General features: G+C 41.9%; 1 protein-coding gene across 6 annotated transcripts in view; it reads left to right on the top strand.

Moving 5' to 3' along the window:
- RGS6 (regulator of G protein signaling 6) overlaps positions 1 to 27,478 on the top strand; it is a 323,298-nt gene that overhangs the window by 144,652 nt on the left and 151,168 nt on the right. For 5 of the 6 annotated variants that reach the window (XR_005597748.1, XR_005597746.1, XR_005597745.1 and 2 more), the window contains exon 2: positions 2,531 to 2,630. Coding sequence is in view for 1 of the 6 variants with exons in the window: in XM_039535587.1 (XP_039391521.1) it covers positions 2,552 to 2,630 (79 nt within the window). In the remaining 5 variants the exon portion in view is untranslated. Of the gene's footprint in view, positions 1 to 2,530; positions 2,631 to 8,493; positions 8,579 to 27,478 lie in introns of those variants that run through there. The other variant, XR_005597747.1, reaches the window with a different exon arrangement.

Raw genomic sequence — 27,478 nt, 5'->3', positions numbered from 1 at the left:
GACTCATTGTGAGGGTTGAGTGTTCTTTAATGGGCCATCAACTTGAATAGTTCATTCACAATGTGCTGGCCAGACTGGATGTAAATTACCTGGTGGATGTTATCCCAGGAGCAAATACACTTGAAATAGATAGAGCCAATATTCATCACTTCAGATACAAAAATGATACATGCATATAAACAGGATAATCATACTTGGCAAACAATAACTTCCATTGACACCTTACATAATATACTTTGTACAAGATGTGTTGCAATTGTCTAACAGTGGCAGCATTAATGATACAAATGGTCATGTCCCAATCATACACCATCACACACAGTAATACCAGCATACAAAATAAATAGGAAGGGCAGAGTAGATCATGCTGGTGGGGGAGTGGCACTATATGTGAAAGAACACATAGAGTTAAATATATTAAAAATCTTAAGACTCAAACTGTACCATAGAATCTTTATGGATAGAAATTCCATGCTTGAATAATAAGAGTAAAGCAGTAGGAATATACTACCAACCACCTGACCAGGATGATGATTGTGAAATGCTCAGGGAGATTAGAGAGGCCACAAAAATAGAAAACTGAATAATAATGGGGTATTTCAAATATCTCCATGTTGACTGAGTATATGTCACTTCAGGCTAGGATGCAGAGATAAAATTTCTAGAGACCATAAATGACTGCTTCTTGATGCAGCTAGTCCTGGGACCGATAAAGGGAGAGGCAACTCTAGATTTAGTCCTAAATGGTGCACAGGATCTGGTCCAAGAGGTTAATATAGTTGAAAAGCTCAATAATAATGATCATAATGTAATTAAATTTAACATCTTGCATGTGTGGCTAAATTAGAAGTCATGCCGCAGAACTACCAGAATTTTCAATTCTCGTCTTTTCTTCCATTATTAGTATTAAAGTGGGGGCAAAACCAGTGATTCTGAATAGAGAAATAAAGTGGCCTGATTCTACCATCTTCCTTTACTGAAATGTTTGACTGCTCTGAGATAGATCTTCTCTTGACCCTTTCCCCTTTTGTGCTGTCTGTATGGAAAATATGCTCTAAATTTAGCAGACTGGTCATGTAGATAGAGAGAGAGAGAGTGTGGCATGGCTCAGGTGATTATTAAGCTGAGTATTTTCCCTGTAGATTGCTGATTCAAAGAGAGCCCAGATCAGCAGTGACTGTAAAGTGTTCCACACCATGAAAAACAGCCCCTCCACCGAATTGGCATAAATTCTGAGCTGTGAAGGCAAAAAATGCCAAAATGCCAATTCACGTCTGTTTCTTTAAACTGTTTTTATCAAAAATTCAGAAAAAAATCTACATTTTATTTTGACATTTTTTTCAAAATGAAATGTTTTGATTTTTCAGTTTGAAATGATTAAATGATTTTTTGTTTCAGATTTCCCAAAAATATTTTAAAAGGTTGAAAATGAAACAAAATGTTTAGGTTTTGTTGAAATAAAATGTTTCATTTGACCCAAAACAAGCCTTTTTCAACTTCTTGATTTGACAAAAAAAATAATTTTGTTTTAACCCTGAACCAAAATGAATTTTAATTTTTTTCATATTGCCAGCAAACCAAAAAATCCATTATTTCACACAACTGTAGTTGAGAAGGGAGTATTAGAAAGTTTGAGCTGCTGCTGCCACCAGTGTTGTACACATTATGTCAATAAAAAAGACATACTAACTTTCATCAACACTAATTTTTACACACACACACACACACACACACAAATGTCAACTAGTTCTAGTCAGATGCCAACTAGTAAGAATAGTATAGCAATATGCACAGCACCATTTGTCTCACTCCCAAGGTAACTCACATCACTGCACTTTTTAAGGCGGCAAGTTCAGCTTTGATTTGTTCCACTGTTTTGGGGAGACGTGGAATAAGAGGGAAAAAATGATGTTGGATGTCACGAGCTAGCTCTTCAGGACAGGAACTTCCTTCCCCTTGTGTAGGGCCTATCACATTATCAGTCTACAACAAATAAATATTGTCACGTTTGGATTGATTACATTATTTATGTGCTGGAGCCATGAGTGTGTGATGCAGCTATTCTCAAATATATGGCAACCAATGCCAGGAGCAACTAAAACTATCTGAAATTTTACTTAATTTTTCCACTTCCTTCATTTTTTTCCAATTCTTTTACTTTTACCTTTGAAGTGCATTAGTTATTCTGGGCCAACTGTCTTCAATGGGAGTTTTGACTGAGTAAGGAATTCAAGATATGGCCCAATAGGAAAAAATGGAAGTTGTTAACATGTCTGGAACTTAGTCTTCCATTTCTAGGATTGTTCATGTAAACCTTGCATTAACCAATCATATCAATACATTCTCAATCCTTTTTCCCCTTCTCCCCATTGACAAGGGAATTGGAATAGCTTAGCAAATCTTAGCAAATGACATGAAAAGATTTCATGGCACCTAGTTTTTGCTGGTGCCAATACTTTATCAGTATGATGAGTATCTATACTCACTATTCTTGCAAACCCAATGTAATCCTTTCCTTCCCCCTTGCCAGATTGAAGATATAATTACAAGAATGCAGGATGACAAAGCAGGTGGAGTTCCTATCCGAACAGTCAAGAGCTTTCTGTCTAAAATCCCCAGCGTTGTCACAGGTAAGAACCATGGTTTGAATGAAAGACTATGAATTAGTGCTAAAAGGATTATGACCCTGTAACCTCGCGAAGAAGAGGTGAGTGCTGGAGGAAGAGGAAACGAAGGGAAAAGCTGACTGATCTGGGCCTATTTTCTGGATGTGCCCTTCAGTCAAGGCATAAAAGATGATGCCAAATTGGTTCTCTTCTGTAAAGTGTAACAATTTTTAACCAAGTGATTGGATTTCCTTAGGTTGATCCCTGAAAACCTGTTAAGTATTTGTATAGCTTTAGACTGCATCACAACATTGCCATGCAATATCTTATGTAGTGACATCATACAGGAACAGGGGGATACAGGCTCCCGTTTGAGACATTAGAAATAAAGTTGGCAAATACAGCACGTGATCAGCAGATAGACAAAAAGGTCGGCTAAAGTCAGGAGGTTTGAAAGAGCACTGGGGAGAGCTGCTGGGAAGATAATGTGAGGAATCTGTTTTTTGTCCTCCCCAGATACTTTATCACAGTTCCTTTAGACTTATTCTGAGTGCACAGGAGCCCCATGGGAATATTAAATCTCTATTACAGGGACCATTCTAGCACAATGAAGTTGTGTCTCAACCTGTGGAACCAGGGGTGACTCAGAAGCGTAGCATCGGAATATAGAGCCATTCCTTCCTATATCTCCAGCTTGGAACTTCTCCATGGCTATTGAGACCAAAAGTCATTGCTGTGTGATAGATGCTCTTGGTGACAGATGTAGAATGAGTCAGGGGATTCAGTTCCGTTCCCAGTGGACAGCTGTCCACCTCACACAATCCCACAATGACTACTAGTTCTAATTTTCTACTTTGTTTGCAATCCCAGCAGAGAATATAAGGGTTTGAATAAACCATTAACCCTGAAATGCCCTGTCAGCCCTGGAGTATCTTTTGCCAGGCCAGGCCTGAAGCACATTGTTGGGACAGTTTGAGGAAACTTTCACTGCTGCTTTACCTGTTCTGTGGATAAAGAGACTTTACTCTCTATGGCACATTTCACTGACAATCAGCTCATTACAATGATTAGTAAAAATGCAAAAAGCCAATATCCTCCTGTAAATAGGCAGCAAAATCTACTTTGAGGAACGTTGGATTGACCAGAGACTTGCAGGTTAGGCTGATTCAGTGGAAGGGATGAGAAGAAGCATGATTTGACATCTCTGTATCAGAAACAATGGCCCTTGTCCAAGTTCAGCACAGGAGTGAAATACAGACCTCCAGCAATGTAGGAGTCATGGCAAGAATATGGAAAGTGACATGGTGTTGCTACTGATTTAAAGATCAATCCTGTGAATACCTCGTATCAAGCAATAAGCTCTACTTCTGTGAGTAGTCCAATTGATTTCCAGGGTGTGACTCTATCTAGTACGCAGTTTGCAGAATTAGGCTAGGATTAGGCATGGAAGAGAAACATGAATCTACAATGAGATGTGAAAAGACACTAAATTGATGCTTATGACTGGAGCATGTGTTGACTAACTATTTTTGAAAGTTCCTAAGGGAAATAATCATTTTATCTAGTTTGAAAACTCATCCTAAAGCTCCAGTGCAGAGTACACAAACAGGATGGCTCAATTCTTATTCAGCTAAGAGAGGTTGCCCATATTCTTGTTAATATTCATTGACCTGATTAAGCAATTGATCTAGTCATCAAGCCATTAGGAGGAGGAAGAAAACAGGAGACATAACAGCATCTCTAAGCTGATTATATTTATCTTTAAGCACCACCATGGGAGACAGCTCCCTGGTAGAGTGAAAAGTGCCCTTTTGAATTCTGCTGTTCCAGAATAGCAATAGTGTCACCTTGAAATTGGGTCTCTCCATAGAGGAGAACTACAGTTCCAAACATTTTTAGTAAAGAGGGATGGAGTGAACGGAATCAGATAAAACAACAGAACCTAATCCAAAATGAGTGGAAGCCTTTTCAGAAAAGGATGTGGGAAATGTGTTGTGTTGCTCAGTTGACAGTCCCTTCAGCTAACTTGAAACCTCAGCCAGTTCTTCTCAGCCAATTGTGGCTGTGACCTGGAGCTTTGGAGGTTGGGCAGCAGGGAAAAACAGAAGTCTCCTGCATTTTTCCTCTCCTCCGCCTCTCGCAAATTGATGCTGGTTAGATTTATATCTATGATAAAAACAAAAGAAAGATTGTTTTGCATTAATACAATGCCAAATTAAGTACATTTCTTAACCCTTGATTTGCTTAGTGTTCTTAGAATAAAAAGACATATTTTCAAAGCCTTTGACACTAAGAATAGACTTATCTGGAAAGATTTTAATTCCTGAAATCCAATGATGTTCTATATTTTCACAACCAATTCAATTCCACATGGAAAATGTAACAAAAATTCCACAGCACTAACAATAGCCACGCTGTAATACACACAGGGTTACTTCTTGACTGCAGCATTGTGTGTGTCTGGTGGAGGAGTGGAGGAAGACACAACAGGGAGGGACAGGGAGAAACAGAGGAACAGAGGAGGGTCAGAGGAGAGGAAGAATGGAAATGGACTTGATATGGAGAAAGAATAATAGAATTTGAGGTCATTTTTTACATTTTTGGCCAGTGGCGATCATGTGTGTTGTGGTGTGTGTGTGGATGTGTGTTCCCCCTGAAGAAGGATGTGAATCTCCCATCTGCCTATGTGTGTGTTGTGAACAGCTGCTAGAACAGCAAAGAAACCGAGAAAACCACACATGATGCCTCCTGAATGTTCTGTTACTCAATGCCCATAACAAAATATAAAGCTCACCACTCACAAACTTAAAGCTCACCAATCAGTGTATTCCATTGATTCAAAAAGTGTCAGTACACCACCTCCTACCACCACCACTCACACACTGCACCCTGCCTCTGCATCTCTCCTCTGCCATGGCATCTGATTACAAGGCAGGACCCCAGAGCTCTGGTAGAGCTTTTTTTTTTCACTTAGCTCTCTGGTGTACAACATTAAAGCGATGTTGTACTGATCTGCAGCACCTATGCTATTATTCTGCTATTCTGAGCCCTTTCACCTATCAGCCCTGCCAAACCTTTCCAATTCTCTTCCTTGCTGGTCCTGAGAGCTTGTGTACCTCTGATAATGTATGTATCCAAGTGACCTGTAATCCAATACCTTTTAACTATTCATTCCCCCTCTGATTCACCTTAATCCGAACCTATAACCCAGTGATTCTCAACCTTTCCAGAGTACTGTACCCCTTGCAGGGTTACCTTTGTCATGTCCCCCCATGTTCACTTTACAAAACAAAACATAACAAAAAAAACAAAAAGGGTAGCACACTATCTACCCTGACCTGATATATGACGATAATATGAGACATAAGACAAATAGTATATAAAAGTGTAAAAAAGGGGAGCTGGGGGAAGGGGAAGGGTGCTGGATCAGGAAGAGATAAATATAGTGTGGTTTTACCTGTAATGCAATTTTTTTTTTTTTTTTTATTTTGGGCATATAGGATAGCATTGTATGTAAGTAAGCTATTTCAAAGTGTGATTTCTTTGGATTTTCTGGCTATGCTCTCTTTTCTTATCTCTCATTACATTATTATTAGGAATTAATCCACCTCGCCCCCATGGGCAGGCTGTTTGGGTACTTTTATTTAGTGCAGTCCAAAGCCTCCATGAATCACATGGTATTAGACATGTCAGTTCCAATACACGTACTGCATGGCTTGCAATTTTCTTCTTCAGTCTTCTCCTAAACTCTTTTGGTCCGGTGCCAGGACACAAATGAACAAAAGAAAGAAAGAAAGAGCAGAAAATATATGCCAGCTATTCCTTTTCTCCCTTTTTTTTTTTTTTGAAACTTGTTTTTTTTTAAGTAGGGGGAGAATGAGTTCAGTGCTACAAGTACACTAAATTCCCTGCCGATTGCTAAGGCTTCATTCAATTAATTGCAAAGCAAAGATACAGAGAAACTGATGTTCAGAGAGTTTGGGGATATTAGAGAGTAAGACAAGGTTGTGAAAATGACCAGTCTTTGAAACTAAATTATTAAAATGTGGGCCTTTCTGCATATCTTTGAGTGGGGGTGTGAGTGTGTGTGCATGCATGCACATACACAGACATATGCAGAGCATATAATTCTCCAGTAAATAACTAACAAGAAAATACACTTAAGAATATTAGTTGTGTTGTACATTATGATTAAATATCTAACAGGGTTCTGCATTATTTCTATCTTCTATCCATATATACAGTAATGAAGTGGCTTTTGTGTATTATGTGCCGTTGCCCTTTACTACAACCCAGTTGTGCAGGGGCGGCTCCAGGCCCCAGCACGCCACGCACGTGCTTGGGGCGGCAAGCCGCGGGGGGCGCTCTGCCGGTGCCACGAGGACGGCAGGCAGGCTGCCTTCGGCGGCTTGCCTGCGGAGGGTCCGCTGGTCCTGCGGCTTCGGTGGACCTCCCGCGGGCGTGCCTGTGGAGGATCCGCTGGTCCTGCAGATTCGGCGTGCCTGCGGGAGGTCCGCCGAAGCTGCGGAACCAGCGGACCCTCCTCAGGCAAGCCGCCCCAGGCAGCCTGCCTGCCATGCTTGGGGCGGCAAAATGCCTAGAGCCGCCCCTGCAGTTGTGCATCAGACTCCATATAGTTAATGTAGATTCACAGCCATATTGTGAATATATTGTGCTTTTCTAATTTAAGCCTGATTTGTGCTTATTTTTTTCTGTGCAATTCATCCCCTAATACTGACCTTCCCAGCTCTCTGGCAGAGAAACAGACTAAACCGCATAGCTTGCTTGATGCCACAGCTACTCTGGGCTTGTGAGGGAGGTAAGGAAGCCTTCCTTCAACGGTGACTGTATACACTTCTCCCAAAGACCTGATTCTTAGCCATCTGCCCCCTTCAAGATTGTTCATCCCTGCTTACAAATCATATGGGGCTAACATGATCTGTAAGAATGCATATCCAGGCCTCAAGGTTTGCCCCTAAATAATTTAAAGTTCACTTTTAAAATGGTTGGAATTAGACATTTTAATGAGCAATAGTTTTCAAATGGCAGCACTTAAAAACAGCCACGTTGGCAGTGGAGAGCAGTAGTTAAGGAAATAGCCCAGTGCACAATGGTAGGAAGGAGTAAAATTTGGCCTAGAACATTGCAGCAAACTTTAAAGTGTCATGTGATCTTTCATGTCCACAGAGTAGACAGAGCTATAAGGTATTATCCAAAAGATCCAGACTCTAATGTATCTGCTGTGGAAGAATGAAGGGCTGAACATATCCTTCCAGGAGCTGAATGTGTGATTACCGTAAAGTCAAGGTATGATGAATCTGAGGCTTAGACAACAGACCTGTTACCTTGAGCTTGTAGTGGGCGCATAAGAATCTGTCTAGCAGACAGGATTTGGCTCACTCTTAAGATTTGTCTACAACTGGGCTGGGAGGTGTGTTTCCCAGGTCACAGATGTACCCAGCTCTAAAAACAACAGGATAGCCAAGTAACAAGGATAGCATGGGCGGTGGCTCGAGTTAGCCACCCAACAGGTACCCACGCAAACTGGGAATCGCACCTCCCACCTTAAATGGAGACGTACCCTTAGTCAATTTAGACTTTCTGCCATGACTTGTCTTCTCTCTACAGACACCAGAGACATTTTCAAAAGGGGGCGGGGGAAGACTTAGCCATCTTATCATGTTGGAACATCACAAAAAACATTGTCGCCTGCTGTAAAATAGAAGGCATAGAGGTTAATAGGCCAGACTGCTGATGAGAGCAGCCAGCAAGAATTCTGTGCTTGGCACAAGCAGCCACAGTCATCTTTTGTTTTATCTGATTTTTTTTAAGGATTGCTTTCAGGACTTTTAGCCTTCAGCACAGGCTTAGGAATTGGAATGAAATGGGCCTGACGTGATGATAATTTAACTATAGAAGAAACAGTGGTTAGATGAATTGATAATTCACTCGTGGTATCAAAACATTACTAGGTAAGAGTTTTCTTGGTGCTGACTACAGTCTTATAAAACACACTGCATTTAGCTGATGGAATATTGTGGTTAATGGATGGCGCATTAAAAAGAGTTATCGATATTTCACCACCTGTAGAAAGTCATGAAAATGAATGATTAATGACTCTTGCTTTTGTCCTGATGTCTTCAAAAGCACAACGTTATTGTGAAAGTTTATTTCAGAATCTGAATGATATCGCACAAGAGCACAGATTAAGTGTAAGGCCCATCATGTATCATAAGTGGTCACTGAATTTGAACAACTGTCCTGAGGCTGCAATACTTCAGCTGTTCTGCCTTTGCTTTACAGTGGGCAGTGGATCTGTGGTGGTGGTGGATCCACCAACCCAGCCTCATTTCTTCTCACTCGTTACTACTTCTCTGTCCTTTTCTATCCCACCCCCAATACTTTTGTGGGCTTTCCCTCCATCATCTGTGCAACAGAGCCACATCAGTTCTATGGGAGATGTCCATGCCCTCTAAGGCATGAGGGGAGATTTGACCCTAAGACAAGTAACCATTTATACCATTAAGTGCTGTGGAATGAATTATACTAAATACAAAGTGACAATCGATAGCAAATTGAATCCACAAATCTTTATTGAACATAATTTAAAAGGCACCATCCTGAATCAATCAATCACAGTGTATTTCAGCTTTCATTTGGTGGCATTCCAGCACTTAAAAAAATAAATCATTCACATTATTCAGCAAATACATTTACTTGCTCTTATTTACCGTTCTTCGGCTGACTTAGTCAAACAAATTTTCAAGGTATTTAGTGAGAAAGCCCTGACCTTCAGTTAAAGAGGCTTAAATTATAAATCATGATAGTTTCTTCTAATGAAATGTAAAAAACCTATGTTAATGCAATCTATGTACTAAAGTCGGGAAATTCAAAGTTATGGTTTCCCCCAGTAACTGTAACACCAGTCTCACATATAGCATATTTTATTCCTTTACACATAGTGGTAACTTTAATAGCAGGATGCCTCCTCTATGTACAATGTAGCCAAGTTATAGTTAATGGGGAAACCATAACTGAAGCCTTCTGTGCTGTTCAAATCTGATTGTTATCTTAGTGTAGTTTTAATGTTTATTTTAAGGACAACAAGAAAATTAAAAGGAAATAGGTTAAAATGGTCCTTCTACTGTCCCCAATGCAGCTGCTTTTTTAAATCACCCAGAATCCATTGCTTTTGGGAACTGTGCCAGGAACAGTGGGATACCTTCCAAGAGGTCACTGTAAGTGAAAGATTTAGCGCATCACTAGTGTAAACACAGGGTTTCAGTATTCAAAATATAATTATAAATGGGAAATTGTCATCAAGTGGTATGTTTCTAGTGGGGTCCCACAGGAATTGGTTTCTTGTACCTACGCTATTTATCAATAACCTAGAAGAAAATGTAAACCACCAGTGGAAGTTCTATGGCCTGTGTTACACAAGAGGTCAGGCTGGATGATCAAAATGTTCCCGTCTGACTTTGACTCTCAGATTCCAGTACACAAATCAACATAGCCAGTGTAGACACACTGAACTGTCTGTGCTTAACCAGTTCAATTAGGAACGAATCAGTTATTTATTATTTGTAATACCGCAGTGCCTAGGACCCCTATAGACTTGGCCATGGTCTTTCAGTGTAGACAAGACATGAATTCATATGTAAAAGGAAAGCAGGGAAAAAAACGTTCCAGCCTTTATATATATTATATTTATATATTATAAAGAAGCAAAAATTGACAGAAGCCCAATTTTATTGAAAAATGTACATAATGGTATATATATTTTTTTAACTGATAAATCCTTTATTCTAAGTGCAGTGTGAATTAAGGAGCTTGGATATTTTAGTTGTATGATTCACTACCATATGCAGGAGAAAAACTATATATTTTTTGTTCTGCAGAGAAATACAACTCAACAGTTTAGGTCTTCTTTCAGTTAATTCCTATGTGATCCCTGCTTCTGCTGCAGGAAGAGGATATCTGGCATGACATCGCTTGTGTCTACCTCAGTATTATAGTCATATACTGAACAGGAAATTTCTAGGAGCAGATCCTTCTACAGTATGAGCATGGCTTCACAATGTGTAATTCTTAAAACTGAGAAACTAAATAAATGAGCTTTAAAAAGAAGCCTAACTGAAAATCCCAAGCATGTTCACTTTTAAATCATAATTCCAAAATCACATGAACTTGAAGAGAAAAGTAATATTTTTCTTTTATAATACAAAGTTAGATATCCAGTTATTTTATCCGTATAGTCTTGTGTTGCACTTTAGTGGAATTCCCTGTCCTATGGTTTTGGTTTTACATCTGTTGGGGATAGGATGATTCTACTTCTCTTTAAATAATCAGATACAAAGACTATTGGTATCTGGTCAATACCAAATCATAATTCAGATGCTAATAGTCATTAGGCACTATTTGGATGGAAGGAGCCATATCAGCAGGAGGGATACTTTAGCAATGGAGATGGGATCGAGGGAGGATGGGTAAGGGAATGGGACTCAGCACAGGCTTTGGCTGTCATGAGGTACCATGGCAGAATGGGGAGTGAAGTTCAGTTATACTTGGCCTTCACTGGGTGATAACCCACAATTTTAAGTATCAGTATTGTGGCTCTGAGCAAAACATTCTGATTTGGGGTATTTGTTACATGTCTACAGTAAATCGCCTGTCTTTTCAGGAGTTGTATGAGAGGGATATGGCAAGAATTAACCTCAGCGTTGGGAACTGGGGATAGAAGCACAAGCTATTTGTAATTCAAATAGCCCTGCTTTCATGGCTTAAAGTTAGCAACACTAAAATCTGAACATTGACAATTGCAGGCTCTGCAGTAACCACTAAAATAAATACTTAGAATAGTAGACACCCCAGAACCACAATCGCTGCAGAATGACAAAGGCTGGGTTTTTAATGGGGCCTGCTATTCTTGTGTATTTGGAGCTCCTTGGGTGCAAGGTCCTCCAGCAGTATTTTTTCCCCCATCACTTTCCATACCTAGGCCTAGTGCCCCAGGATCTGGTTTTGTGCATGTATTTTCCAATATATGCAATTATTTGGGTTAGGCATATTCAGTGACAGAAATGACTTGCACATATAGCTTGCTTAACTGAAATAAAACCACCTCTTTGTGTGGCATGCAGTTGGGGCCAAAACAGAACTGAGAGACTTGGAAGAAATTCTGTCAGATAGTTCACAAATCCTAATAGACTCTAAACTGATTTAATATATTTGGGTATGGACATCTGCTCTATTGCTTTTACCTTTTCAGCCTTGGGTCATAGCTCTTGAAAGATTAGATAAGAGTCCCACGTATGGTATTTTAGTCCACTGCAATTTCATCTTGGTTTTGTTTAATTTTAAATTTACTTGCATGGCTCTTTCTAGTAGACAGATGAGGTTGTGGTCGTGATCTGCCACAGCTTCTGCCATGCTGTCTCCACATCCATACAACAGAATGTCATCAGGTGTGAGGCTGATCCCTGTGAGTCCTGTTAGTATGTCTGTCTTCTGGCATTGATATTCTTCCACTGCATGTTTAATCCCAAACAGCTTTCTCAACCACATGTATCTACATACTGGCGTCCAAAATGTGGGGAGGTAGCTGCTTTCATTATCCAGTAGCACCTGCTAATATCCATCCATGGCATCAAATATTGTGAATATTTTTTCTTTTGCCAAGTAAGGGGTAATTTTTCAATTGTAAGCACTTGGTAGTGAGCTCTTTTTAGTGCTTTGTTTGCATTGTTAGGTCTATGCCAATGTACAGCTTGACTGGCTCCTCGATGGTTAAAACATTGCTTATCCAGCTTGTGGGCTCTGTCACTTTAGCAATGATGGCTTTATTGTTTCCATTTGGCTTTATTGTTCCCATTATTTTTTTTCTTATTGCAAAGCGTGCTCTGCAAGGCAGATGCTACACTGGATAAATCAGTTTCTCTATTTCCAGATGTAATATTTATGGAAAACATGCCAGTCCTTGGCAATCTTGTAACAGCTGTGCTGCAGGGGTGCCACAGTGCAGTGTTTGCTTTGGATATGTTTCTTGTTGTGCTTGTGTGTCTGTTGAATGAGTCCCTTTCCACAGGGTTAGTTTCAGGACAACTGTACTAGTATTCCCGCTCTGTGGTCCAACAAGGGCACCCACTTAAAGGTTTCCAACACCCAGCCATCACCTCTCCCAGGCAGAGACCTGCATCTGACTATGTTCTGACCAGGCTTTTTTAAGGCTGCATAGTCTCCTGCCTTACATAGTCTAGTGTGGTAGGAATAGCACAATCTAAACAGGCAGTGCCTGTACTTTGCTTCCTCTCTGAGGCTATGACCAGTGTATTGCTCACAGTTATAAGTTACCACACAGCTCCTTATAAGCAAGCACATTTTTTCTTAAGGTAAAAACATTATAGAGAAAGTATATTAAAGGAATAAAAGTTCCTATAGGCATGCTAACAGCTTACCAAAGGCCACCCATCAGTCTTATGGGACCTTAACAGTTCAAGTCCTTCCAACTCTTCTGCAAGGACTGCCCCTCCCATCCTTTGGACAGAAGGTCCTGTCCATTTGCTGGATCGGGAAAGAAGGCCCTGAGCCAGGCTATTTATCCAAACATCCTGTCTTTGTCTGTTGGTCTCTGGGAAATCCAGTTTGAGTTACTATATGTAAGAAACCTCCCCAGGAGGGGATACCTCTCTGAGGGGTTACAACTTGGCTGATTTGCCTTAATCACCACCACCACTTTTTACTTCCTGGAGGAGCTGTGGTAGCCTTTCCCCTGGGGAATAGAACATAATCGTACATAAATCATTCATTTAGAGCAGTGGACCCCAAAGAGAGTGCATAGCATTGCAATGTCTCTCACCTCTTCCTCCCTAGAGAGGTTACATACAATCCTGGCCCATGGTGATACATACATCTAATACCATAAGTTCTTTCAAGGATATGGCAGGAAATTGCCATAACTGTCACAGTTATTATCACTAGGTGCATGAATTCATTTGTTTTGAAAGCGGTCATTTGTGTGGTGTTTGTACCACCTGAAATTTCAGCCTGTGTTCTTTACCACGGTATTCTGCTTGCAGTTTACATTGTGCTTGTGGTATTATGATCATGCCATCATATACTTTTAATTTGGCTTTGTTTGGTTGCAATTTTGCTTTCTTCTCTTGCATAATGCTGAGGAAGCCTTTGTAGCCTCGCACGTTCACTGATGCCCCACTGTCTACTAGCACTCAGTTTCCTGTTTGTTTTTCCTGCTGCTGCCCTCTCCTTGCATCTGGTGCTAGTTTGAGCTTTACAAATGATTTAGGCTTGCTGTTTCCCACTGCATTAATGTCGCATACATACAAATCTCATCCTGAGTCACAGTTAGTTTCCTCAGTATTTTCCTTTTTAACTTGTCTACAAGCTTTGGTATAACAATTTTTCTTGCCAAAATTATTACTCCCCATATATGGGGCATTTTCCATTGTCATGTTTTTCTCCTCTTACCTACAGGTCTTTCTTTGCATTTTGTTTCTCCTCTGTTTTGTATTTGGCCATTTGTTTTTGCATGTATTTTGGTGTATTTTTTCCTTGTATTTTCATGCTTTCCCTGTGCTCCTTGGTGAATGATCTGTGTCCATTCCACTGATGCTCTGCATTTGGTTGTGAATTTATTTACCTAGCCTTGCACATGTCTGTAGCCAGTTAGCGGGGGCTCCCTGAGCTTTCTCATTTGTCCTCCTGCATCTTTCATCCATATTACTAATCTATCAAGAATTAGTTCGTGTTTTAAGATTTGATAATTGCACGAGTCAGCCATTTTGCATAGTTTGGCAATCTACTGATCTATTGCTTCTCCAGATTTTTTATAACACTTTTATAACACTTATAAAAGAGAGGTCTTTTATAGATGACATCTTTTGTGGGTTGAAAATGCTTTTGGAATGCTTCTAAGACTGTACCTGGGCCCTCCCGATCTGCTGCTGACATATCTAGATGCTGTTGGAGCACATAGGAGCCTTTCTCCATTTCAGCTAATGGTGTGGCTGGTGTTACTTAGTTTTCCTTTTAATTCAGCCCCACTGCAATTTTGTAGTTTGCTCATTGTGATCTGAAGAATGTAAGTTGCTAAACACATCCCCTTTCATGTCTAGCTGATATGCTGTCAGGATTGTTTTCTCTTTGTTTTTTTGGTCAAATTTTTACATTTTTTGGTGGGGGGGGAGGGAATGTGGAAGAATGACAGTATTCTTAGTTTCTGATTTCACTCACCAGCAGAACCAACTCGCTTCTGTGTGCAAGCATGAAGAAAAAACTAAGACAATGAAATGTTCCAGCTTTATTACTTCCTCGCTCATCAAGTACTTCCTGAAAGTAAAGTTCTCCAGGTTCTTAGGCATAATTGTATTCTAACCCCCTCCCATTGGGAAGCTAGTTACCATAACAGAAGTAGAAGCTGGGCAAGAGCTAGGACATCTGAGGAGTCCTTAACGCTGTCAGTGCAATAAAGTGCTAGCACTATTACCCATGGTGATTTCTTTGCTGTATCTGATCAGCCTGCTCTTTTGAGTCCTATGTGAGCTAGTTTTGGGTGTAACTTCTAAATAGGTATCTGGGTCATGTTTGACACACTTCCAAATCTGGATTCCATCTATGATGTTTTTGAATCCCTAGGTCAGGGGTCGGCAACCTCTGGCATGCGGCTCACCAGGGTAAGTACCCTGGTGGGCTGGGCCAGTTTGTTTACCTGTTGCGTTGGCAGGTTTGGCTGATCGCGGCTCCCACTGGCCGCGGTTCACTGCTCCAGGCCAATGGGGATGGCGGGAAGCCGCGGCCAGCACATCCCTCAGCCCGCGCCGTTTCCCGCTGCCCCCATTGGCCTGGGAAGGTGAACCGTGGCCAGTGGGAGCCACGATTGGCTGAACCTGCCGACGCGGCAGGGTAAACAAACTGGCCCGGCCCGCCAGGGTGCTTACCCTGGCAAGCCGCGTGCCAGAGGTTGCCGACCCCTGCCCTATGTAGTTCAAAATCTGCCAACTGTTTTCCTTAAATAATTTCATTCTGAACTGTGCATTAAAATGTATTGCATCTTGTATAATTGCACCTGCAGCAGACCTGGGGCACTTGTAGGGGATCAGGAGATGTAAATCTCACAAGATTTTGCACTAGCCATTGTATTTTTTAACTGAATCATTGAAGTTTGGATTCAGACCTCTGTCATGGCAGGCTCCTCTAGCTCAGCTCTTATGCATGCTCTCTGGATTATTTGTGTGTCGCTCTAACCACAACCCTGGCAGCAATTGCTCTTTATGACACAGATCCCTCTAGTCCTTGTCTTTCAACTAAAAATTCTGAAATGACTAGACTAGATCGCCTGCCCCCTTATCTCTCCTTTCAAGTGTGAAGGCTCTGTTCTCTGATGAACTGTGCACATTTCTTCCAAACAGCCTCAGACTCTTGACGTTCATTCCTGCAATACAAGTGTATTAAGAAAAAGAAGAATGCAAATCAAAAGAAAATAAATGATACATAAGCAGATCAACATTTAACTCACTACAAATCAATCTAGAGAGGTACAGGTAGATAAAGAAAAACAAAGTTAGTGTGCTGGGCTCCGCTCATGGTCTGTCAGTCTGATGGTGACTATTGTTAATAAGATGGGATTCAGCCTGCCAGTCCTCTGCTAGTCCCCATCCAGTTTAAAGACTGTATTTAGAGCACACCATCCCCTTACGGGCCATACAAGTGTAGTTGCTATGGTCTTCCATCCTTGGATCCTTGATCTAGGCTTTCTTTGGTTGTTAACCCTTTCTATAGGGAGAGAATATTGAGTATTTATATCAATAGCTCATAATATGCATTTCATTAGCATCTTTACCAAAATAGTAGTTTAGATGAAAAAACTTCTAGCTAGCTGCCCCTGGCTTCTGTGCCTTTCCTGCACTAATTTCAGTCGTTGCATCCTTACCTTCCAGGACCTGCCCACATCTCAGTACTCATTTAATTCTGTTCCCCTTATGGCACTCTTTATAATCCTCTCTGCTTTGTCTCCTCCTGATATCCTCAGCTTCATACTTTCTTCCATGCTGCCTTCTTATACTTGGTATAACCTCCCACAACCTGTATGTGTTGCACCTTGCTGCTGCTTCTTAAAACCCTATGTGGATGTCACCACAAAGGTCTTCATAACTTCCCATGTATTCACTGTTTTTTCTAGTTATTGTATTTGTCTGGGTGAGATTTTGAGTTTTTCAGCATCTCTTTTAATATGTGTTGTTAAAGCACCATGCCCATTCATAGTGCTATAAATATATAATAGTAATAATAAAAGGAACATGCGTGAGAGGGAGCCTGTGAACATACCTTTTTAAAAGTAAATTGGCTATCATTTACAGATTTAAATTTAGCATAAAAAAGAAGCCTTTATACAAGTGCACTGTCAACAATACTTTTCATTTACACAGCACCTTTCCTCCATAAGTGAGTTGGTAAGTTTTATCCCCACTTCACTAATGGGAAGGTAAGGCACACAGGGTTAAGTACCTGGCCTAGGGTTACATACACAGTTAATTGTAGCCTTCTATTTATGTATTTCTATGGCCTCCTTCACCATAGAATCCAAGTGGCTCACAGCAGCGCTGTGAGGTAAGGAAGTTTTATCTCCATTTACAGATGGGTAACAGAGGTAGAGAAAAATAGAAGTGACTTGCCCACTGTTACATATTTATATATAAACTACTTTTTACTCCTGTTATCTCTGCAAAGCCAAGGCAGCTAAGAGAAAGTGAGTTGGAATCTGGTCCTAATTTTGTATTGCCTTTACCCAGTTCAGCAAAATGCCACTCACTTGCATCAGTGGGTGAGGGAACTTGATACCATCAGCAGTGAAAGGGGAACAGACCCAGGAGCAAGGGAGGGAGACGCTCGCCAACGGACAATAGGTATCTCCTTGTGAGAGTCTCTGGCACCCATTGGCCAGCTGAAGGAGGGAGGTGCTGATTAGCCAGCATTCCTCTGCTCCCAGGATTTAGCTCAGAGCAGGGGCCGTGTGGAGCCTCTTTCAGCTCTGTTTTAGCAGCCCACCATACCCACCCAAACAAGGAATGGAAACTCAGCCTGACAGATGCTGCAGCTCTAGCCAATCTAGCCAAGGGGTCAGGAAGGAATTTTTTCTCCCAGGGGCCAATTGGCAGAAGACCAGGGAGTTTTTTGCCTTCCTCGCAGCACCTTCAAGCCACAGTGGGTTGAGCAGGAATGCACCTAGTACCTGACTGAGGTACAGGGGTGGAGCTGTTTATTTGTCACAACTTGCAGCCAGTTTCTAGTGCAGCTAAGAGAATAAAATTAACAGTTCCCAGAGGGAAAAGACCTGGGATTTTGATGTTGGGCCTTGGGCTCATGGTAGGGAGGGTGCAAGGACTCAGAGTTGAGTCCTATGGGGTAGACTGAGGAGTCCCTACCCCATGTTATGGGTTATATGGTAAGGAGCCCTGGAATCCCTGCCCTGGAACCAATTCAATGCTTGGTATAGGAGAGTATGGGTGATGGGCAAGTAGCGCCCCTCACCTGTGTTAACGATTAATAAAAGTTGCAGCCTGCCGGTTAATTCCATGCATGTGTCTGTCCTCATTTTGCCACGGTGTCCACATCAGGCACTTACCTATGTGTTTAAAGTTAAGCATGTGCTTAAGTGACTTGCTGAAATGGGGCTTACGTTCCTAATCAGTTACACCTAAGCAAACCCACTGAAGGCCATGCTTTTGCACCCAGGGACATAATTGGAAGGTGATGGCATTATACAAACATAACTTGAAGACATAATTTTTGACATTCGAGTTGGTGGTTTTAAAAGGTGAAAAGATCACCAAGTCATTTTTTAAACATTAATTAAACCTAACCCGAGTGATGTTGAAAACATTCTAATGCTCCAAGCCCGCACAAGTGTACTCAACCCCCATTATCTTGTACCCACACAGGTGCCTGATCCATTTTTGTAATACATGCTCTCTATTGAGCTCAGAGTTAAACTCTCTACTTACTGCTGAGAATTCCCTTTTTGGTGTGGTTTGGAACAGAGACTCCTTGTTTTCCCCTCCCTGTACATGCACAACCTCTATGATAATGCTTCTTAATTGCAGTCATACTTACTAGAGAGGTCAGAGCTCATCAGATACAGCATCTGCACCCCATTCCTGGTCTTCAGTTTGATTTCTCTTGACTTCGTCAAGGGCTTTGGCTTCACAGGCCAGAAGTGATTTTTTTCCTTTTTGCCTTGGATTACATGAACAGAATATAATCAAAAGGCAGAAGTTCCTGAACTGTTGACCCTGAACAGCTGATCCAAGGCTTGAAACAGAAGCTGGAATAGCTAAATTAGTCTTTTCAGCCACTTTGCTGGTTTTTCTCAATTAAGGGGAACTATCATCTGCTCTTTAGCTATGACCTTGGCTAGTATATAATGCCTAATTAGTTGGAGTAAATTCCTTCATCTCTTAGATGAGCACCTCTGACTGAATGCTAAGTGAAATCGTTGCCTGAAGCATTCATCCTGCTTTGTCCCACTATCCAGCAAATTTGATTTTTAAGCAGTATTACTGAATTACATTGTCCTTTTTCACTAAGCACTAATGAAATCCCACTCCAAGCTACTGTATAACCCTGAAATGTAACTGCATTTTCTTGTACACCTCATCATTTTTGTTATTAATAATAATGGACCTAGTGGTGTAGGAAGTTGTTTCCTGGCATTATTTTACCCTCTCTTATAAGAGCTATTAAATAGGGAATACTTAGAATAAAATGCTTTAAGTGTTATAATGGAGCAGATCATGGCTTTCTATGGAACCCTCAAGAGGGGCTTTGGGGAGAGGGAGACTCCAAGTGGGTTCTGCCCATGGTGCTTCCTCCTTTCCTTCAATTCTGGGTTGGGATTTCACCCTGTGAGAGAAGGATCCAACCCCCAAGCACCACAGAGATTCTACTGGGCACACAGGGCCCTCTGGAGAGTGATTCCATGGCCCAGTGGTGGTGATGGCACTCTTGCAGGGCAGCTTCAATGGAGCCTTGCTGGTATGGATTTCAACACAGGCAGCTGCCCTTGGGACCATTACGAAGGAGGATTGTACTATATAGGGAACTCACCACAAAAGGGAATTAGCCTGGAGATTCCCTGACAACCTTGGAGAGGCAGAAGCTGATGCACATCACCTCCTGCTTCTTCCTTCCTCCTAGCAATATGCAGATCTTGTGGGGCAGTCCACACTGACGAGAGAGAAGAAAAGATGGATTTGTCATGAGATTTTAAGTTAAATAGAGTCAATGAGGTGGGAAGACTTAGTAAGAATGTTCCAGGAAGCATGATCTGCAGAGAGGAGTACTCTTGCACCAACAGCACCAAGACTGTGGCCTTGTGTTTGTTTTCAGTTGTATTTTAATTGTAACTTTCAAGTGTTACAGTGAAAAACACAAAAAGCATGTGGGGAAATCATTTGAAACCAGATTAGAATGCTCCCAGCTTTTATATTTGTCTGTCACATACAGAGGTATGCTGCCATGGAGGTGGAGTTTAGTGTTTGACATAAAGGACACTGTGAAGGAGCAGAGAGAATGCTGCCAGGCACAGCAGGGGTTAAAGAAAACCTGTGGGCTTAGCTAGCCCTGCCCTGTTATACCTGCAGCCAATGCCAGGCCTGGAGGGGGGAGAAAAGAAGGGAGCCTGGCTCAGTCAGGGGCTGACTGGCAAAGAGGTAGATGCTCTCTGTATGCCTGCCTGAAGGCACAGACCAGCCTGCCAACACAGCCACTGGATGCAAGTAAGTGTTCCCCTGCCAGGGGGAACCTGCAGACAAGCCCCAACTATGGGCAAACAGGTCTATTGGGGCCATGCCCCAAACTAAAAGGACTTGCATAGGGAGCAGCTCAGGAAAACAGGTCCTGAACCCCTCCTCATGGCTGGGAGAAAGGTCCATCTCCCCTGTTTAGGGGTGAACAACACAGGACCCTGGGCCAGGACCTGAGGGAGAAGGAGAGGTCAGGTCCCCCTTCAGCCTCCTATAACCAACGATTTCACTACTAGGCTTCCCGGCCACTGAAGGCCCTATCACAGACACTCATTCAGATATTTTAAACATCAGCTCTTTTTCAATGTAATTAGTGGTAATCATGTGGCTAACAGTCATTTTGAGACGGAAGACATTGGTTCAGAAAACACTGCCACACCAACAGCCAAAGCTAATGTGATCATCTCTTCTTGTGCTCCTGTGCAGTATGGCATGGAGAACAAGTTCTTTCAGGCAGAAAGATCTCTGTGCTGGTAACAGTTGAACCTGCTGGGTAACCAGGGCATGTATCCCTTTACTACAGTCCAGGCTCGAGAACATGTAGGTCCTGGCTGGGGAACATGTAGGTTCAAAACTTCCTCTCTTTCCTACCCCCCGCACACTGGTCCTGGACATACATGATCTAGTCTGCTATCACTGCCTTTTCTCCCCCTCCCCTTAGACTGCATTGGAGTCACACAGCACAGTTTCACCCCTGTCACTTTGGAGTGATCATGCCAATATGGTAGTAATAGAAAATATTTCTTGCTAATGGTCTTGGGGATATAAAAATAGACATGAAAGGTCTAAAAATAGATCTAAGAACACAAATGGCTTTAACTACAGCTTACAGTGGTTTAAGTTTGGTCATACTTGGAGCTTAACAAAAGCTCTGTCTCTCTAATTGTCCCTCTAAAAGGCAAGTCCGTACAGACAAGAAATCATATGCTAATCAGTAGTCAGCCAGTTTTGATCCGTCTAATTGGTTATTACAGAAATAAATCTCTTGCTGCAATACTAGAAGGTTGTTGTGAGCAGCATTGCTTTTGTCTATTTTCATAGCATATGAACTAAACTATCCCAAGGTTTTCAGGGGGTTAAATATATATTTACCACTGAAAATGTGACTGACCAAAATAAGGGTGGTCTTACCAGCAATCCTCATCTGTTTGATAAAAAGCTGACTGGTAATTTGCAAGGGGGAAAGGAATAACATCATGGAGTATAATCTGGGACTACCTTCAGGCTCAAGGAAGAGGTGATTGCTTGTGAGAGGGTTTAAGATCTTATAATATATGGACAAATACTCCCTGGTTAGTCTTATGAGTTTTGTACTGGAAGCTAAGTTCTCTCTAAGCCGCACAGGCTATCAAGGACCGTGCAAGTGGGGAGAGGTGCCTCTCCCTGCCCAGCCCTGCCGTTGCTAGGGAGAGGCACCTCTCCCCTGGCCCTGGGCTGCTGTGGTGAGAGAGGCCTGGGGGAAGTCCTCTCTTCCCCCCACACAGTCCCAGGGCAGCCTGCACTCCAAACCCCTTATCCCCAGCCTCTACCTCCAGCTGGAGCCCTCACTTCTCCCTCCTCCCCCCCCCCCCGCACCCCAACCCTCTGCCCCAACCTTGAGCCCTCTCCCACACTCCGAACCCCTCTGCCCCACCCCTGCCACACATCACCTCCATATTGGTGCACATAACAAAATTCATTCCACATATGGATGTAAAAAATTAGAGGGAACATTGACTGGGAGTTCAGTGTGTGTGTGATGATCCAGAAATGGATGGATATATTTAGTTATATTCAGATAAATACTGTAGAAGCACAGCATAAATACAGTAAATCACATGGACTGCATATCTAATAAGTAGATATTGACTACTGTTGAAGTGCACATCAAGACTTATTGGTCATTGAGAGGTAAATATCGAATGAAGCAAAGCTTCTATATTTACCTTGAGGGATAATAATTTTGATGTGTGCCAAAACTTAGTGTCCTTTACACTGACAGTCTATTGGAAGCTCCTTAACTGAAGGCACCGAGATATAACAGGAACTATATCATTATGGTCTTTCTTGACCATCGCTGTAATACAAGAGTAACAGCGCTGACTAATTTCCAAAGTCTTTTCTTTTCATTTGCTCAGTGTAAACATTGGGATGGATTATGTCTGGGCAGTTGGAAACATTTTCAAAAATGCCTAAGTGACTTGGGGTCAGATTTTTAAAGGTATTTACATACTAAAGATGCAGACTGGCACTTAGGTACATCTGAAAATCATACTAGGTGCCTAATTCCCATTGATGTCAATGAGATTTAGGCATCTAGACGCCTTTGAGGATCTGGGTTCTAAATACTTGTCATTTTGAGAATGAGTTTTAGGCTCCTGAGTCACTTAGGAGCTTTTGAAACTTTTAGCCAGCATCTCCTTTTTGTTGTTCCATTGCCTAGTCAGGCACATGTAAAGGATGTCCCCAGGGCACTGCAGCTAGAAGGAGAGCAGTACTGTTTTGAACAAGACATATGATAAATAGCTCTGGGGGAGGTTTTCAAATATGTACAAATGCCAGTGTCAATTGGGCTGCCCTCTGAGGATGTAGGCACCCAGCCTGCCTTTGACGGGCTGGAAGGAGAATAAGCCAACCCAGATCAACCTGTGGGTAGTTATTAGGATAAGCAGCTGAGGAGCAGTTAATTAGGTAAGGAGCACATGGGCCTAATAAAGGCTTATGAGTGCTCAGGTAGGAGGCCCTAGAATATAGAGAGGAAGTTCCTGTGTAGGAAGCTACTCCAAAGGGTGCAGGGAGAGGAACAGCCTCCAGAATACAAAGAGAGAACGTTCCAGAGGAAAGAAACCACAAAGCTCTCCAGGCAGGGAGGGCCCTGAGAGAGACCCTGAGTTAGCAGGGAAGACTTCAGAACTCCATGTGGTGGAGAAGCCCGGGGACTTAGAGCAGAAGAAGACTGGTTTACATGCCATGTTTGGCAATTGATTAAATAAACTAGATCCCTGCAGGGGCATTGTTCACTGCATACAAGACTCATTTAACTTCTTGAAAGCCCACTTGATGGAACTGACAGAGATGCAACCATTTGTCCCTTTACACATATTGGGGAAGAGTTTTGTTTAAAGAAGTAGAGAGATTGGAAACAGGCAAAGGACTGAATTTGTTTTACTTACTGGAGTCATTGCTTTAGAATACAAAATTATAGACCGCACACAAGCTTCCAACAATTTTGTCTCATAAAAAGGAGCAATCTAAAGCAGCATGAACTCCATAATCACTCTACAATACGTTTTTTTTAAACCAGAAGTGAGTTTAATAACCAAATGTTAAAATTTCTTCACCTAAGAAGACATTTCTAGTTGAAACTAAGCCAACAGAGAACCCATCAGTCTCTAGCTCTTGATAGCCACTGATTATTCTTCCTGCAAAGAGATAAAAACAAGATGTTAAAAAAATACTCCTAATATTTTTGCTATAGATCAACTTTTCTTATCCCCTTTAAATTCGAATGAAGCAATTAGGCCCCATCAGCAATATGGCTGTTTTCATTAAAATGCCATTTGGCAGGGTATGCCATGCATTTGTGTGGACCTTTCAGAATCCTCAGGGAAGATTTCATCATAAATCAAATCAGTTTGCTTTAAAAGGAATAGTTTCTTCCCTGATACCAAAGCTTAACACAACAACGACTGCCCAATTAGAACAGCTCAGCATGGGTATGTGTTGAACTGTTCACTGAGCTAATGGCACAACTTTAGTACTGGGGCATGCAGTCAGTACTAGAAAGGTGGGCAATGGGGTCACATAGTGGCTCAGGTAGGTAACAACCAGTCAGGTGCTTATGGATGCACAGCAACTGTTTCCAAGCTGCATTCCTACTGCCCTTGTGCTATACAGTCTTCTTTTCTGTCCCCACCCTGATTCCTGGACTATGCCCCACGCCCAGCCTGACTGCAAATCTTAAGAACAGATCGTTTTCTAAGAGTTTAGATTTCAAAGGAGCCACAGAACATATGTGGGGCTTTAAAGTTTTGCATTTGAAGTCTAAATAATTGGAAAATCTGTTCTCCTTCATTGACTGCTAAGATAGTGGTATGCAGGGTTCTGTGTTTCCCATGCACCACTTGATGGGTTCACAGTTCCCTAACCAGAGCAAGAACAGAGAAACTATTCATAGATGCCAGAATGAAGCATTCCATCATTTAATCTGTATATCACAGCTCATTATATTTCACCAAGTTACCCGTGTATTGAGCCCAGTAGTCTCTGGCTAAATCAGATCTTCCAGAAGGGCATCTAGTTTTGATTTGAAGATGTTAAGAAATGGAGAATCCAACACTTCCCTTGGTGGTTTTTTCCAATGGTTAATCACCCCAGCCACTAAAAAATTGTGCTTTAGTTCCAATTTGAATTTAACAGATATGTTGTGTTATTACAGTTGTACTTTCTATATTTAAATCTACATATTTAGGACCCAATCCTATGAGGTGCAATGTGACACTTGTCAGGTACCCTCAGGAATATATGCATTTTTGTCTTTTTTTTTTCCTTTAGGCATTTACTGTGTTCTTCATCATCATATTTAAATGCTTATTGACTTGAGTGCTCTGCAACTTGCAGGGTCAGGCCCTAAAAGAGGAGGCAGCGTTTTAATGGGCTGAGTTGCAGGGTAGGAAGCAAGGTATTTCTCAGTTCTAATTCTGGCTGGGCCACATGTAGGCTGAGGCCATCACAGCTGGTACCATTTTCAGAACAAATGGCATGTGCAAAAAGCTTTATTTGTGGTCATTAACTTTAACAGTCAAGTTCAAAATGATTCATTCCTCACTGGCAGGTAAGGACACTACATCTCCTTTGTGCTCTGGTAGCTCTAGTAATTGATATATACTGGCCGTTATCAGTGTAGTAAGTACCATAGGTACATAAACAAGCCATAGAGAGGATAAGGTACATACTAATTAAGAATCACCATTAGATAAGATAGTGTAAACAGACAGTCTGTGTGGATCATTGATTTCTCTCAACCCAATAATCTCAGTAGGAGTCTTTTTTAAAAAGAGCTTTGTGCTGTTTTTTATTTTCCTGTAATGGTTTTTCAGTTGTAGTATTAGTCTATTTTAAAGGGAGTGTGAAAACAAATAAAATGGCCAAAGTCATCTCTGGTATAATTCCACCAAGTTTACTCAGTGACTGGCCCACTTTTGACTGGTAGGCCGTAACAGCCCATACCGGCTTACTTTCACCCAGGGTTTGTAAGGCAAGGTCTGTTTGTTTGGACAGTGTATGTGGAATACATAGTGGTGTGGTTTAAAGGTTTTCTCAGCACTCCTTTGGAATGAGGTGCATAACTTGCTCATAGCTTTGCAACTCATCAACACTGCACCCATCCAAAACTCATGCTGAGAAAACCTTTTAGATCACACCATTATATACCTGTCCAAACAAATAGAACTTGCCTTACAACACTGGGAAGTCTCCAGCTGTTTTATCAGCATGAGTTTGGGTTGGGTGCAGTGATGATGAGTGACAAGGTTATGAGTGACTTGTGCGCCTCATCCCAAACGGAATGCTGAGATAACATTTATTCAAAATATTTCATGGTGGGATCTAAAGACACACATATTACAGAAACACCATCAGAAGAATGTTTAAGGGCATTTTAGAAACTTTTTTTTTTAATCCCTCTCCTTGCAAAGACAGGCTCCTTGGTTACCAATTGTGCAAGGCTCCGAGACTAGAAAAATATACTACATTTTAAACAGCTCTAAAAATAGATTTTCTATCTATTCAAATGTTCTGATTCTTAGGTTTACTATCTCCAGTACCTCCAGGGCAAAAAGTGACTGCTGGGTTCTGTTAGGAAGGGAAGAATCTCCCCTTCCCAGTGGTTCAAATTCCCTGTTTCTAACCCTGCAAGGGTCTAAGTTACTAGCCTTTAAAGTCATGATATAACATATTTATGTATAGAAAAGCAATCACTGGCCCAGCACTGATTCTTGCCCATTGTGGGCTGCATGCAGGTGTAATTTGGGTAGTGATTTCACATTTAATGGGACAAGAAGGAAACATTTCTCTGGTAGGTTGATTTGATGCCAAGGGCCTTGTAATATTAGACCCAGGAGAGATGAAATAATATGCTGAGGGTAGATGACGTGGTCAGTGATGAGTGATATGTTTATTTAACACATGGTTCCATAATGTGTTGCATGGGTCTGCAACATATCACATAGGTATCGCTTCTGCAGGGGGCATGGGTGTACAAACATGTTGCACACACAGACTTTTCATAGCCAGCACTGTCAGTGTGACAATCACAACTGAATACTTGCTATAGTCAAGGGTGAAAGTAAGCCAATACAAGCCGGTACGGCGTACCGGTAAAAAGCTGCAGTCGATACCGGCCCGTACTCAGCTGACGTTAAAGCACTGCCACGGCAAAGGAGCCTGCTTAAAGTGCTGTTGCGGCAGCACTTTAACATTGTTGCCCCTTTTGCTCCCCCCCCATCAGGCCGCCGACACGGGGGCAAAAGGAGCAGCTACCCTGGGGCTGCGATTTAAAAGTGCCTGGGGCTCTGGCTGCTGCTACTGCAGCGGCAGCCAGAGCCCTGGGCCCTTTAAATCGCTGCTGGAGCCCTGGGAGGTTCAGGTTAGGCAGTGTGGATGGGCTGGCTGGAGGACGCTGACCCCTCCCAGTCCCGCCCCTTCTGCCTGAGGCCCCGCCCCTTCCAGGGGCCAGAGCCAGCCCCTGTACCAGTAAGTGCTTAATATTATTTTCACTCCTGGCTATAGTTTTCCTCTTCTCTTGCCAGACCAGCCTTTAGCTGTGCTTTTCTGGTTTAGCCAGTGTACAATAACCACTATATTTCAAGTCTGTTTGCAAAATGGTGGTCATGGGGTGTGGCTCTGTGAACTGATGAATGTTTACAGAGTGATATTGGTGTGCATGGCATTCTGTTATAGATAAATGTGCCAGACAAATAGCAAAACCTCTTCCCAAATAGCTTAAAGTCTCTGGGCACTACTGAGCTACAGTACAGTACTATGTAATAGAGAATGAAGAAACAGAATGACACATGA

This window comes from Mauremys reevesii, linkage group 4 (genome assembly GCF_016161935.1).
Source record: "Mauremys reevesii isolate NIE-2019 linkage group 4, ASM1616193v1, whole genome shotgun sequence".
Taxonomy (NCBI): Eukaryota; Metazoa; Chordata; order Testudines; family Geoemydidae; genus Mauremys; species Mauremys reevesii.
Note: the sequence above shows the minus strand (reverse complement) of the source record. Positions and strands in the feature narration are given on the sequence as shown.